The sequence below is a fragment of the Macrobrachium rosenbergii genome, chromosome 37, assembly GCF_040412425.1.
Source record: "Macrobrachium rosenbergii isolate ZJJX-2024 chromosome 37, ASM4041242v1, whole genome shotgun sequence".
Taxonomy (NCBI): domain Eukaryota; kingdom Metazoa; phylum Arthropoda; class Malacostraca; order Decapoda; family Palaemonidae; genus Macrobrachium; species Macrobrachium rosenbergii.
In genome coordinates this window covers 2044230-2059688 of record NC_089777.1, presented here as the reverse complement: position 1 = coordinate 2059688, position 15459 = coordinate 2044230, and the positions used below count along the sequence as shown (strand labels likewise).

The window sequence follows — 15459 nt, the reverse complement described above, 5'->3', positions numbered from 1 at the left end:
TTCGCTTCTAACCAGTCCTTCGGACAGTCTGAAGGCAGTTAGGTTGAGAGCGGGGAGGTTCTTGTGATATCTGTCGAAGTGGGGCTGTTTGAGAAGATCGCTCCTGAGAGGGAGCGACCTGGGAAAGTCTATCATCCATTCCAGTACCTCTGTGAACCAGTCTCGAGATGGCCAAAAGGGAGCGATCAGGGTGAGTTTGGTGCCCTTTGAGGAAGCGAACTTTCTTATCACCTCCCCTAGAATCTTGAACGGGGGAAAGGCATGCCCGTCTAGACCTTCCCAATTTAGGAGAAGGCCGTTTATCGCTACTGCCTGGGGTCCTAGGGGAGCAGTAGTTCTCCAATCTCTGTTCCAATGTGTGTGGCGTAAGAGGTCGATATTGGCCCCCTAAAAAGGAACCACAGCCTTTCTCGCAGAAATTCCTGGATGTAGAGACCATTCCGTGGGAAGCACTGGTCTTTCCTGCTGAGCAGGTCCGCTCTCACATTCCTTTCTCCCTGAACGAACCTGGTGAGGAGAATGATGTTCCTTCTCCTCCTCCGCCCACATCAGAAGGCTCCTTGCTGCGACGTAAAGGGAGAAGGAGTGAGTCCCTCCTTGCTTTCTGATATAAGCCAGGGCTGTGGTGCTGTCGGAATTTTACAAGCACTACCGACTTTTGACTAGCCATTCGGCTAGACGAGTGCTAGATGTACATTACTTCGTTCCTTCTGTTGATGCCAGATCCTCTGTTCTGCTTCCAGGTGCCTGACACTCTTCCGAGCCTAGTGTTGCCCAACTCGACCGAGCGCGCCTGGAAACAACACTAGGAATAGGGTTCGGCGGTTGAAGAGGATTCTCGACCCAGCGTGAGCGAATATTTATCGGAGGAAGTGTGGATGGTTCCAATTAGTAGGAGCTATAATTTAGGACTTCCGATCCCAAGATTCGTTCAGGAAGAACTGCAGAGGTCTTAGGTGAAGCCTTCCTAGAGAAACGAACTGTTCCAGCGAGGAAATGGTCCCCAGCAGACTCATCCATTCCCTCGCAGAACATCTGTCCTTCTCTAGAAAGTCTGTCACCTTTTGTAGGCAGCGTTCCCTTCTTTCCAGGGATGGAAACGCTTGAAAACCCCGAGAACCCATCAGAATCCCCAGGTAGAAAATTTTCTGCTGAGGAATCATCTGGGACTTCTCGAGGTTTACTAGAAGTCCTAGAGACTGTACCAGTCTTAAGGTGCGAGATAGGTCCTCCAGACAACGGTTTCTCGAATTGGCACGAATCAGCCAATCGTCGAGATACAAGGAAATCCTTACCCCTTCTAAATGTAACCAATGAGCCACATTCTTGAGAATGGTCGTGAACACTTGGGGGGCTGCGGAAAGTCCGAAGCACAGAGCCCTGAACTGGAAGGTTCTTCCATTTACCATGAACCTTAGGAACTTCCTGGAGGAGGGATGGATGGGTACGTGGAAGTATGCATCCTGAAGGTCCAGGGACACCATCCAATCTCCTTGACGAAGAGACGACAGAACAGAGGACGTCGTCTCCATCGAGAACTTCTTCTTGATGACATACGCGTTCAGGAGCTTCCTCACCCAACAATGGTCTCCACCCCCCCGAAGTTTTTGGCACTAGAAAAAGCCGATTGTAAAACCCCGGGGAATGAAGATCTTGAACCGGTTCTATGGCAGCTTTTGCTAGCATTTGATCGACGGCTAGCAGAAGGGCTTGCCTTCGCACAGGATCCTTGTATCTCGCCGATAACTCCCTTGGAGTTGTTGTCAAGGGAGGTTTCGAGTTGAAGGGAATGAGGTAACCCTTCCTCAGGATAGAGAGGGACCATTCGTCCGCCCCCTTTTGTGCCCAGGCTTCAAGGGTTCAGAAGTTCATACCCACAGACGTCTGGGAGGACTTTGTTTCACTTGGACTTCCTGGGTGGGAGTCCTGAAGGTCTTGTTCTTCTTTCAGGTCTACGCCTCCTGATAGACCTGGATCCTCGAAAGGGCTCCTGAAAGGGGGCCTTCTCCTTCTTTGCAAGGGGAGCTGCAGGTCTCATCCTTTTAGAAGATTGCGCAAGCAGATCTTGAGACGCTTTCTCCGACAACGAACGCAGACACTTTAACCGTCTCCCGCGGGAAAAGATGGCTTGGAAAAAGAGGAGAAACAGATTTGGAGAGAAAAGACTGAACACGGATCTTTTCTTAAGTAAGCCAGTACCAAAAAGGGAAGCGATCTCCATAGAGCCGTCCCTGACAGCCTTGTCTAAGCAAGACAAAACGCTGCCGAGGTCCTCCATGCTGACAAAGTCCTCCCTCTAGACTCTTCGCTAAGGCCCCTAGGAGACCAGTCCATGAAGTTAAATACTTCGAGAAAACGGAAAGGCCCTTGAGGAAATGATCCAACTCACATAAACCCAAGAAGCCTTGGCCGAATTCAGCGAGAGCCTTCAAGAATCCACCAATGAGGAGAAGTTCGATCCAGCCGGCGAGGAGAGCCAACCCCATCGGGTTCCTTTTGTCTCGCATCACATTCCCGCTCTGCCTGGTGCCTGGAGGGAGGCAAGGAGAAGACTGTCTTGCCGGCATCCTTCTCGGAGAGCCACTCTCCGAAGCCCTTGCCGCTCTCTCTTCATCGAGATAGTCGGATGCATCTTAACCATGAGGACGATTTAGAGGCTTTGGTGCTCAAAAGCATGGAGCCAAGAGAAGGAGGAGAAGCAGGCTTGAGGGATTCTCCATACTCCTGAACAAGCAAAGCTGTTAACCTCTTTGTAATCCGAACACTAACGCCCTGGGGGATTCGCCCTCCGATAAAACTTCCAGGCCTGCAGGAGGAGAACGCTTGGGAGAAGATGAAGGCGGGCACTGCCAGAAGAAGAGCGCCTAGAAGGAGAGGAGCCTTTGTCCACTGAAGAGCGTCGATTACGGGGAAAAGCGCCTGCTAGAAGACTGGCGCCTGACAGGAGAAGAGCCTCGAACGGTAGAGGAGCCCTTACTAGGAGAGGGGAGCCTACCAGAAGGGAGGGAGGCTGGGGAGGAGCTTCTACGAGACGACGAACGAGGCTTGCGTGAAGAGCGTTTGACTGGAGAGAGATCATCTCCAACAGGAGAAGACCGACGACGACGAGGGCGCGAGCGCCTGGGAGGAGAGGCGCTATCAGCCGATGAAGAGCGCCTAGAGAGAAGCGCTGCAAGGAGAGGAGCGCTGAGTAGGAGAGAGGAGCACTCTGCTACTGGAGGGGTGCTTAACTGGAGAAGAGCGCTTCACAGAGGAAGGGAATTTCTATCAGGAGAACGAGTCCAGGCGAAGATCGCTTTTGCAAACTGAAGGACGCTGCTGGGAGAAAGGTGCTTCGAGGACTTGTCAGGCAGAGAGACATCCTTCCTACGAGAAGAGTTCTTGGTCAAAGAGCTAGCAAGCGCAGAGAGCTGAGCCTGGAGGCCAACCAGGATCTGCTTGGTGGACTCCTGACCCCCCGAAGAAGAGGAGGGAGATCTTCGAGTTCTCTTCTTTGCAACGGAGAACCTCAGGAAGCTGCCTAGGCTGGAATCCAATGCGCTCTCCGGCCTTCCAAGTCCTCTTCAAAGGCGACCGGGCCGAACTCCATCCACGCTTTGGGCCAAGAGGAAGCAGAAGACGAGAAATACTTCTTCAAGATCCCTTTCCTATGGCGATCTAAGGCAGCCTGGGACACGTCAACAGGAGCTGCCGAAGGGACGCCTGACCATTGGGAATGCTCTTCATCCCCCTTGCGGCTGTCAACATTCCTCCTCCACTGGGTCTGGGAGTTTGGAAGAGGTCTAGGCCTAGGAGCAATGCGGAGCCGGTCAGACGCCCCCTCCACTACACTGGGGACACTACACATCTCACTATCACTTTTTCCTTTCTTCTCCTCCAAAGCACGCATCTGCAACTGCATCTTGTGGATCGTGGCTGTTCATGGCAGCTATCTCCACTTAATTTAAAACCGCAGGTTCGGACGTAAGGGTGAAGGAGCTGAAACAACAGTGAGTGACAGGCGAATCTGGAAGAGTGTTAGGTTCTACTTCTACTTCTTTAGAAAGAGACCTACTGAGCCCTAGGAAGAAGCCTTCCTAACTCTATCCTTCTCCAGCGCTATGCGACATAAGCGCCAAAGCCTTCCATTCCAGATCAGTGAGATTCTCGCATTCAACACAAGTGTTATCAATCGAGCAATCATTCCCCCTACACCTCGAACACACAGTGTGAGGATCTACCGAAGCTTTCGGTAGTCTCACCTTACACTCAGACTTAACACACACACGAAAAACTGGTGCAACACTCTGATCAGACATTCTTACAGAAAAATCCAAAGCCAAAATCAAAATCAAACCACAAAAGCGTATGCCAAGCCAAAGATCCACACGCCACCAAAGGTCATTCCAAATAAATCCTCAGCGAGCTTAAAAATGAAAATCTAAGCAGGAGGAACTAACAACAGATGCTGCCGAACCAGCGACACAAAGAAAATCTGATTAGAAACGGGAATGGTTCCTTTATTCCCGCCACCAGCGTGCTGGTATGGTAGATCACCTGACCTACCTGTCGTGGTGTGCCGAATTTTGAATTTCTGTCGGGAACGTCGGAGACTATAGCTAAGTATATATCTGACGGGTAAGTTGCATGTACAAAAAAAATTTTTTTGCAGCATAAAAACACCTTAAAAAATCAAAACTGGGAAGAACCCCAAATGGAAAGCAGGGCGGACAAGTGCATCATGTGGAAATGTTGAGACCTTAAAGATGGAAAATGAGAAATTTTGACTAGATGGGGTAGGAGAGGGGTTGGAATGGTATGGCCTTATTATCCAGGAAGAACAAGTGTGTACATGAAGTGCATGGTGCAATATGTATCCAGTTGGGAAAGGGTTGTTAATGCAATGCTACAGACCCTACTATAGAGGTATTTCAAGAAACAGTTTCCTGTTCATGCTTCATCCTTGATTCTTCAGCATTTAAAAGGTGAATGCCATATGGCAGTGAATGTTGCACTGTGTATCTCTGAAGTTACACCCTACCAAGACTTACTTATTGGTGATATATTTAGTTATCTCTGGTAAGCATATTCCTTTGAAAAGAACAAATAAACACCTAAAACAACTCACCAATTTTGGTTTTGATCTTTTCTTGATCTTCCCATCGCAAAGAGTCATAATGAGCAATGTCAGCAACAGTCTTTGGGCGTTGCTTAGCAAAGAAACACATCTGATGATACCAATGTGGTACTTTCCCATCAAACATTGGGCTCTGAAAGCAATGGAAAATGAAATTTTATGATAAAATAACGCTTTCACTTATACTCACCGTAGTTACATATAGCTGTCGCCTTTGACACGGCAGCTCAAATTCTCGCACTAGCGCTATCGTTACAAAAAGGTGATCCCTCTACCCCCGCCTCTATCGGGTATCGAACCGCCCCAAGAACACTTCATGTTTTTGCCCAACTGCCCAGGTGAGGAGGAGGGAGGGTTATGATTATGCAACTACCGGGTGTTAAGTGAAACGTTATTTTATCATAAAATTTCATTTTCACTTATACAATTTACTCCGTAGTTACATATAGCTGATTGGCAATTTGAGGAGGTAACCGGCAGCTAATAAAACTCTGGAATTTATCTACTTGCAACAAGTTAGACATAGGTTCCTTTACCTTAAAGGTAGCTGACTCAGTGGTTACTGCCTCTGTAGTCTGTTGGCCTTTATTGTGCCGAGAGGATATAAGGGATCCGTGTGTCGGACACAATAAAAACAGTACCTGCCGTGAGAACATGGCTGCACGACAAGTCTGATGCCCTTGATCAGGGCGCAGTACAACGAACAACAAAACGAGGGATCACCTAACATTACCATAAAACCAATACCAAAGATTAAAAACTGGAAGATACTAACACATCATGTATCTCCAGGCAACCTTCAAAAAAACAACAACCCCAACACTGGCGTGAAAATGTTAGTTAAGGAGCGACTCCTTTTCACCCTCCCCAACACCTGTCAGTTTGAATAAAGGGCCCCAGCGCACTGCACTCTTCAAAACAGTTTGCATCGCCCACTAAATAATGCGATGCAAACACTGACTTGCATCTCAAAAGGTGGACTTAACTAAGTCCTTCACAGATAAGTTTCTAAGTAAAGGCTACAGAAGCCTAAACCGCGACCTCGTAGCGCTTACCTTAAGAATACTCATCTCCGAAGTCACACACACTGCTCATGAGCTTCTTTTATCAGGCTTCTCAAAAAAAGAAAGAAGAAAGGGCATTCTTAGAGAGAGGCCTCAAGGATCTCTAACCGAGCACCAGAGGTGGTCATTGGGACCTTCTGAGCTTCTTCGCTCTCTGAACGTAGAACTTGAGAGCTTCCTCGCTATGGGCAGAGGTACTCTTTCGGGTTCTTTCGACCGACCAATTGGGAAAGGTCCTTAATTTCAAACTCTTGGCCAAGGTCTAGACGGGCTTCTGGCTAAGAAACCAAGAGTAGACATACATACTGCCTTCCCCTTAGCAAAGCCTACTCTTTTGTCAATCGCATGTAGCTCACTTACTCTCCCGGCCGTACAGAGCTACCAAAAAAAGAGTCTTTTCGTGAGATCCAAGGAGATATTCGCCATCGGGTTCAAAGGACTGAGACCGCAACTATCTCAGCACTACGTCAAGATCTCCACGCCACTGGTCTCTTTCTGGCCCTCTTGACGACAAATGATCTAATCAGATTCGAAAGGTCTTGACTCAAAGACACTTCAAGACCCCTATGTCAAAAGACCAAGCTAACATGGCTCTATACCTTTAATGGTAGGTACAGTGCTTTTTCTCTGTGGAGGAACAAGAGAAAATCGGCTATCTGGCTATAGATCGCCGAAGAAGAAGACACGCCTTTCTCTTCAATAATTAGACCTAAACTGTGTCCACTTCATTGGTAAACATTGTCGAGGATCTTCTTCTTGGCTTCGCGATAGCCTCCAAGCCCTCTTGAAAAGCCTCTCTTTCTGATGAGTCTCCTGACAGTCTGGTATGCATAAGATGAAGAGCGGACAAGTTTTGGTGGAACCTCTGAAAGTGCGGCTGTCTGAGTAAATCTGGTCTCTCTGGCAGAAGTCTCGGAAAGTCTGACAGTAGGTTTAGAAGGTCCGGGAACCACTCCCTGGACGGCCGAATGGAGCTACCAGAGTCATCCTTACGTTTCGATGGCTTGAGAACTTCGAGATTACTTGCCGCAGGATCTTGAACGGGGGAAAGGCATACAGGTCCAGGTCCGACCAGTCCATGAACATTGCATCCACGAAAACCGCTTTGTTGTCTGGAACTGGAGAGCAGTAAAGGGGCAGCCGAGTCGTTTTGTCGGTTGCAAAAAGATCTATGAGCGGGCGTCCCCATATCTTCCAAAGCTCCTTGCAAACTAGGGGATGTAAAGTCCACTCGTTGGATAGGACCTGGTTCTTTCTGCTGAGAAGGTCCGCTGCTACATTTTTCTCCCCTTGAATGAATCTCGTTACTAGTCTGGTCCCGACCTCCTCCGTCCAAACTAGAAGCTCCCTCGAGGTCTCGTAGAGGGACCACGAGTGAGTGCCCCTGTTTCCGACATCGTGCCAGAGCTGGCCTGTTGTCCGCCTGGACCACAAGACGCATTTGCCTTCCGCACTTCTTTTGAAAGGCTAACAGGGCTAAGGAACCGCTTAGTTCTTTTTCGATTGATATGCCAGTTTCTTCACACAAGGCCCGAAACTTCATCCTCATAGTCGCTCCCCCAGCCTCTGTCCGAGGCGCCGAAAAAGAGTTAGGTCTGGGTTCGGAAGCTGAAGAGGAAGTCCTTTGTGACAGCCTTCCTTCTGGACCTCCACCAACGGAGGCACTCTCTTTATCTTTTTCCTCCGAAATGGCGAAGTGAAGGAGTCCGGGAACTGTTTCCTGGGCCACTTGCAGGTAAAACTGCAGTGGTCTCAGGTTTGCTACCCAGTTTTATAAACTTCTCCACTGAAGCTAAGGTTCTACTTAGGCTCATCCATTCGCTCAAGGAACAAATCTTCCTCTGCAGAAAGTCGCCTATCTTCTGCAGGCATGAGGCTATCCGCTGGTTGGACAGAAAAGCCTGAAAAGTCTGAGAGTCCAGACTACCCAAATAGACAATCTGCTGACTGGTAAGGGGCAAGACTTCTTCCTCGCTGATAATGAGGCCTAGAAATTTCATTAATTGAAGAGTCTTTGATAGGTCCCCTCCAAACAGCTCTCCTCCTCAAGCAGCTTTGAGCAGCCAATCGCCGAGGCATGGAAACCTCGAATTCCTTCCAGGTGAAGATGTTCGCTACTGACAACAGGATCTCAGAAATCCTGCGGGCTGTCGATGATCAAGCAGAGGAACGTGAACTGATAAACCTGTCCCTCAAGACGAACCTCAGGAACTCCTTTGAAGCTGGATGTATCGACGGAAAAATAGCCGCCTGGAGGTCTATCTAAAACCATCCAATCCCCTGATGTAAAGACGCCACATTCGACTGAGTTGTCTCCATGGAGAATTTTGTCTTCTGAACGAAGACATTCAACGCACTCACGTCCAGGACGGGTCTCCATCCCCCTGATGCTTTCGTAACCAGGAACAGACGATTGTAGAAACCTGGAGATAGAGGGGCATGAAGCTGTTCACGCTCCTTCTCCAGCATGGCTCGACTTCTGAGCGAAGGGTTCTAGTTTCCTCATGGAGTTGTGCGAGTACGCCCAAAGAAACTGAGCCTCCACTAAAGGGAGTGTTTGGAAAGGAAGGGGATGGCATATCCTTCTTTAAAACTTGATCGGCCCAAGGGTCTGCCGAGATCTGTTGCCACTCTTGCCAGAACCTTTTGCAGTCTGGCTCCTACAGCTGAATGGAGGACAAAAGGTTCATTTCTTCTGGGGCCAGTCGGTGTTCTAGGCGTGGCTTGCCTTTCTCTGGCCCTGCCAAAACACGCTTTAGAGGGTCTCTCTCCTTTATACTGTCCATACGAAAGGGGGACGAAACACCGCGCATTGTAGCGAAAGGACAGGTCTTCGCTTTCTGGCAGACTGCCATACAAAAAGATCCTTGGGTTGACTTCTGGGCTAATGCCTGGGAAATCGCAGCAACTAACCTTGCGGAAAACAGATGAGCTCTTGTTTAAAGGAGAAAACAAGAGAGCCGACTTCTGGCTTGAAGAAACACTCTTTGCTAGGAAGGAGCACCAAAGGCCTCTTTTGAGAACCCTGTCGAAATAAAGAGGCCAGTTCTACTGCACTGTCGCAGAGATGCCCCTATCCATGCAATCCACTACCCTACCACATCATCCAGAGCTCTGAAGGAAGATTTAAATCCTTAATCTTCCTGGCTAAGGCCGCAATCGCCCAGTCCATGAAGCTCACAACTTAAGAGTCCAAATACGCCTTAAAAATCCTTGATCCAGTTCGAGGACGAAGAAGACCTTTCTTCTTCGCAGAATTAAGTGCAGGGTCCTCCCATGGAGATCCATGAGACTTAGGTCCTCTCTGTAAGGAGTGCAGCCACACTCCAGGGGAAAACATTTCCCAGTCTCATACCAACTCCGGCCACGAAGGAACGACGAGAGGGGGGAAGACAGAAGACGTTTTTTTTCCACTTCCTCTTCTCGGCCAGCCAAGCATCCATCTTCTTGCAGGCCTTTCTTCACGACGGACAGGACAAGTTTGGTAAAGTCCGAAGAAGAAACAGAAGCCTTGTCCTCTTTGTACTGGGACCCAGGAGACGGAGGAGCCGGCAAAGCAGAACTAACTGTGGGGAAGTTCTCAATAAAGAACTTCAAGAGCTTCTTGTAGGAAGAGAGTTGCGGAGACTTCTCCTCCTTACACTGCTCCTCTAAGCCCGAGAGGAGTTCGTCAGAAATTGGGGATAAGTCCAGCTGGACAACATCTTCATCCAAGTCTCCTTGAACTGAGACTTGAGTTACACGAGCGGGGGCTGGAAGGCTAGTGACATATCTCTTGCTGTGTCACCAAAGAGATTGAGCTCGTTGAGGAGCCACCGAGGCGCAGCTGATACAGCAACCGGCTGGTGGCTTAGCGCGGAGCCGCGCGCTCACAACGCACAGGAGGCGCCACGAAGGCGCAAGCGCGGCGCTTACCGAGCGCAGACATAGTCGCCGAGGCGGCGTCACAGTATCACAGGAGGCGCCGTGAGCGGAACGCAGCAGCCAAAGGTGGCGCCAACGGAGGCGCAAGCGGCGGCGCTACCGGGGCGATAGAACGAGGCGATGTGGTGGGCGCCGCTGGCATCGTAGGAGGAGCCAAAGAAGAGACTTGATTTTTAGACAAAAGTTGTAAAATCGAGTCCAAACGGGCGTTAATTCCGTCAATCACAAGCTGTTGAGGTCCATCAATGCTGGAGCAGGCTTACAGAACAGGAGTCACAGGAGCTGGCGCCAAAGGAGCAGGCCTATCAGATGTAATCGCCTGACAGGAGGATCCGCCGAGCAACGAATGAGACGAGTCCGACGAAGAAAGCCTCTCCGGTTCTGCCCAAAAGCTACAGGAGGGGGGAAGGACTTCCAGAAGAGCCTTCTAGAATCTTCAATGGAGAAAGCAGACGAGACTCTTCAAAGGTCTAGAAGAGTCACAAAACGCCAACCTCAGGCGGAGTGAACCTTAACTGATCCACTCGACACTCTCCGGCTCCTCACCTTTTCGGGTGGTGAGGGCCAGCAGCCCGGGGAAGCTGCAAACAGGACTGCTTGAGGGGCAACTACTCGGGAGCAGGTCCCACCACTCCTCCTTTCAAGCCGCATGCCTCTCTCTCTCCTGAACCCGGGACTGGACAGGGGCCTAGACCTGGGAGCGTGGATGGGCCGAGAAGCCACTCTCCACAAATACTACACAAGGCACAACACTCAGATATCACTGCGGTCTACTAATCACAAGGTAAATTGTCCCCATTTTCTGCATGGAAGACATAAACGCATTAAGGACTGACACGGCATCAGGATTGGGAGAAACGGTGTCCGTGTAGGTAAAATTACAGGAACTACAGGGGAGCAGGAATGGCCAGGATTTTACAAAAAGCCTTTGACTACTTCCTCTCCTGACCTCGGGAAGACCTAGAAGAGGCCTCCTAATCCTATCTCTTTCTAGCTTCTTCATGTACTTCCTCAAAGCACTCCAGTCAGACAGCAGTAGTTCACACTGCCATGTCAAATCAGCAGAACATTTTTGCTCCCTGCATGAAAAGCACGGCGCGGATTCAGACTAAGCTTATCAAGCCTGGCTTTGCAGCCTTTGCCAAAAACCGATACCACTAGAACCAGAATCAGACATAATAGTCCAACTAATAACTCTCAAGCAATAAATTTAGCGCTACAAAAACAACAAACCGAGTACTTCACCAAAAAGGAATTAGAAGTTCAATTGTTGAGAAATACTACCAGCAGCAGAACCGTATTACCGTTCGCACAAAAACTAATGAAGTGTTCTGGACGGTTCCCCACACTCGATAGAGTGGCTGCAAGAGGGATCACCTTGAAACGACAGCGCTTAGCGTAAATTTGAATACTGCCGTGACGCCAAAGACGCATAGCCATATGTAACTACCGCGTTGTATATGAAATTTAAAAGTAAATAAATGAAATTCAAAATATACAATTATTGGCATACACACCTATTGTTTTGATTTGTACTGTATCCAATTAAAAGAAATTAGCTGAAAAAACGGCAGGATAAACATAAGGCAAACTACTTGAAAACTAAATAATTCCTTTATTGTGGTTAATCTTAAAACTCAAGCTTTCCACTTCTGAGAATGGTGTTCCATAAGGAAGCAACTTTAGTGGCAAACTGTTTACTTTAGCAATAAATGATATCCATAATAATCTACCTACTGGTATTAAAAATTACATTTTTAAAATAGAATAAAGTTTTACAGTACATACAGTATACTTACCAAATAATTACATAGCTATTAGTTTCTACTTTACGTGGCACCTCAAAATTCAAAATTCGCAGTAGCGTTCATTTGTTTTGGGTGTAGGTATACTGTCCTGCCCACTTTCAGGGAAGGATAGGTACAACAGCCAAAGAGCTCAGTTCGTTTTATGCACAATGTCCATGAGTGGGGGAGACGGAGGACTTCAATAATGTAATTATTTGCAAGCATATATAAAACTATTTTATTATAAAAAGTCATTTTTGTATAATGCATAATCTTAACAAATAATTACATAGCTGAATCCCACATTGACAGTTGGTGGATACATGGACAAAACTACCTTAAAACACTCAGAGATGGAGAGATGAATTTGAAACAACAGAAATGATCTAGCATCGTGGAATGCTTGTTGTAACCTCACCTGGTGAGGGAGCTACAGCGTGTGTACTGCCTCTGGTTGAACTCCTTCTCGACTCCAGTCAGCATGCAGAGCCAAGAGACAGCTCTACTTTAGTGGGTGCTTGCAACGAGGAGTTAATTGCAGCTGCCAATAATCCAAAACGACACATTGAAATGTGTGTTTACAGTACAGTACAAAATATGACCAAATAAAATTTAAAACCTACACCACAAACACATTAAAATTCAAACAAACTGATGGCACTCGAGACACAGTGTCAATCAGGCTTCCCAAGAAAACACCAATCCTTATTCAAGGAGAGTGGATAGAGGAAAAACAAAGACATTCCTCCTATCCCTCATTCCCCAACACCATGCCAGCTGCAAAGTACGGGCCTAGAGTGCTGCATCTTTCATAAACTGTTTCAACATCACGCAGGTAAAACATTGCAAACACTGATTTGCATTTCCAATATGTGGATTGCAGGAGAGAAGTCAGCAATAGGTTACGTCTGAAGGCCAGCAAAGTTACAACTGCCCTAATTTCATGTGCCTTGACCTTACATAAAGGAAGGAAATCCTCCTGAATCCTTGAGGGTGATTCAGAAATCAAAGTCCTCAAAAAGAATGTTAAGGCATTTCTAGATAAAGGATGACTAGGGTTTTTAACCAAACACCACAGGTTCGGAGAAGAACCTCTAATTCCCTTGGTTCTCTGTAAGTACTCGCAAAGAGATCAAACTGGGCAGAGGACTCTCTCCTGATCTGCTTGACCTAGAATGTTAGACAGGCTCTTGACTGAAAAGGAACGTGGCCAGGGTCTAGCAGGGTCCTCGTTCTTTGTCATGAATCCTAAGGTCAAGGAGCAAACAGCACCACCTTTACAAAGCTCTTACCCTCTGGTCAAGGGCATGTAGCCTACTTCAGCCCTTTTAGCCATCAAGTAGCTATGTGAAAAAGGGTCTTCTCATCAGGTCTCTGAGAGAAGATTCCAGAGGCTCAAAAGGTAGGCCGGAGAGCCATTTAAGAACTGTATCCAAGTTCAATGCTAGTTCAGACCTTTTTTCCTGCTTACAAGTATTCAGGGATTTTACCAAGTCACTTGTATCATGATTTGATGAAAGATTTATTCCTCTGTGTTTAAAGAAGAATTCAACATTACTTTGTAATCCTAATGGTTGAAGTAGCTAAACCTTCAGACGGATCTAGGGAAACAAAAATTCTGCAATCTGAGCAGTCATCTGCGTAAGAGGAAATATTTCGTCTCGGCACCAGTCCTGAAAGACTGTCCACTTAGCTTGGTAGACTGAAGCAGAAGATCATCGCCTACATTTTGCTATAGCTTCTGCACCCTTCCTTGAAAAATCTTTTGCTCTGACAAGCTCCCTGACAGTCTGAAGCCTGTCAGAGAGTGGATAAACCTAGGTGAAAACGCTGGAAATGAGGCTGTCCGGAGAAGATTTTTCTTCTGGAGGCAGAAGCCTTGGATAATCTACCAATAGACCTAGAACATCAGGGAAACCACTCCTTGTGTGGCCAAAAGGGAGCCACTAGGGTCACTGAAGTGTTGCTGTGGGTGCTGAACTTCCTCAACACTTCCTTACCATGCTGAAGGGAGGAAAGGCTTAGACGTTGAGATCCGACTAATCTTGCAGCATGGCATCCATCGCCCAAGCTTGCAGATCTGGCATCGGGGAACAGTACAGAGGGAGACAATGGTTTCTGACTGACTGGGATTGACTGTTTATATTTTATCAATTAACTCACAGCTTCTCGCAACATTAGAACGGGTATTATTAAAAATGTTGAAGATTGACAAAATTTCTTTATTGGTCTATTTCAAAATTTGATAATCGCAGCTTATATTTTGGACATTCACAGTACATGCTTAACCGCTATCAACACTTTACACCTGGGGCATTTGGGAGGAGGGCCACATGGACTGTTCATCAAGTGCCCATGTGTCAAACAAGTATGGCCTATTCGAAGATGTGTCAGAATTACTTGCGTATTTTCCAGCACTGGAATTCATGTTTTAATTTATTATCTTCAGGTTCTTCATTCCACATATTTTGCCATTTACTTACAATGATTGTTTTTATATATCTTATATAGTCACTATTAGGGATAAACATACTTGCTCTGGTCATGGACTGCTTCTTTAGCTGCTTTATCTGCCTCTTCACTTCCTTAATCCCTATATATGGCCAGGGATCCAAATATATTTCTGGCAATATTTTTTCCTTATTATACAATTTATGGAGTAAAAACTTAATATGTTGTACAATATTATTTTTTTATTATAGCTGAATGGCTTCTATAGCACTTCTGAGTCGCTATAAATCACAAAATTATTACATGAGACTCCCTCTAATTATTTTACACAGAGAGAACTGATACATTTTGGTCTGGGGGATACTGCATCACATCCTACCCTTGCACAGACTTAGGGACTGGCCAGTGTATATTGCGTAATGTGGATCTTTTCGGATTATATGTTCTACTATATGTTGTCTATGATGTTCTGGAGTATATGAATAACTTTTTGATAAATATTTTAAGTGTGTACAAATTCTTGTGTTATTCATTGTCCAAGGGAAGGTAATTTTAATATTAAAGGTAACTGTATATTTATATTTAGCGACTAACAATCTTCTACTCTAATTGGGAAAGGAGGTGGATGGACAAGAATAAACACATTTCCTCTTATCCAAATAATTTTTTGGTTGGAGAATCATTTGTCTGAATTTCTTCAGAGCACTCTCTTCACTGTTACTAGCTCTCTATGGAGAGTGTAATTCACTACATTCAACTTGCAAAGACGACAAGTGGTGATGATCGAAAAGCTCCTGAACATATTCTAAGGCCATTATGAACTGGGTCTACCGCTTTCAGCGCTAAGGCTTACGCCGCCATTTTGCTTCATAAACAATGATAGATATACTGTTGCTTTATACAGCAAAGCAAGCAAGATTATGTCTATCGCTCCCAGGTAGTGTTCGAGTTTTTTAATAAGGTTTCTAATGCTCTTTTTACATTTTGATTTATGTATGTTGTGTTGGCTTTGGGGCTTAAGTGAGTATCAAATACTAACCCCAAAAAATTTTGCTCTCGGCTAATTGGTATGGAATGATTTCTGATTTTTAAATCTATTTCTTCACCTTTTTCCACT

General features: G+C 46.6%; 1 protein-coding gene across 1 annotated transcript in view; it reads right to left on the bottom strand.

Moving 5' to 3' along the window:
• Nucleotides 1-15459, bottom strand: part of Parp (Poly-(ADP-ribose) polymerase) — a 259948-nt gene that overhangs the window by 227939 nt on the left and 16550 nt on the right. Inside the window, exon 2 of the mRNA XM_067081290.1 lies at nt 5108-5249. Within this exon, the coding sequence (XP_066937391.1) occupies nt 5108-5249 (142 nt within the window). The remainder of the gene's footprint in view (nt 1-5107; nt 5250-15459) is intronic.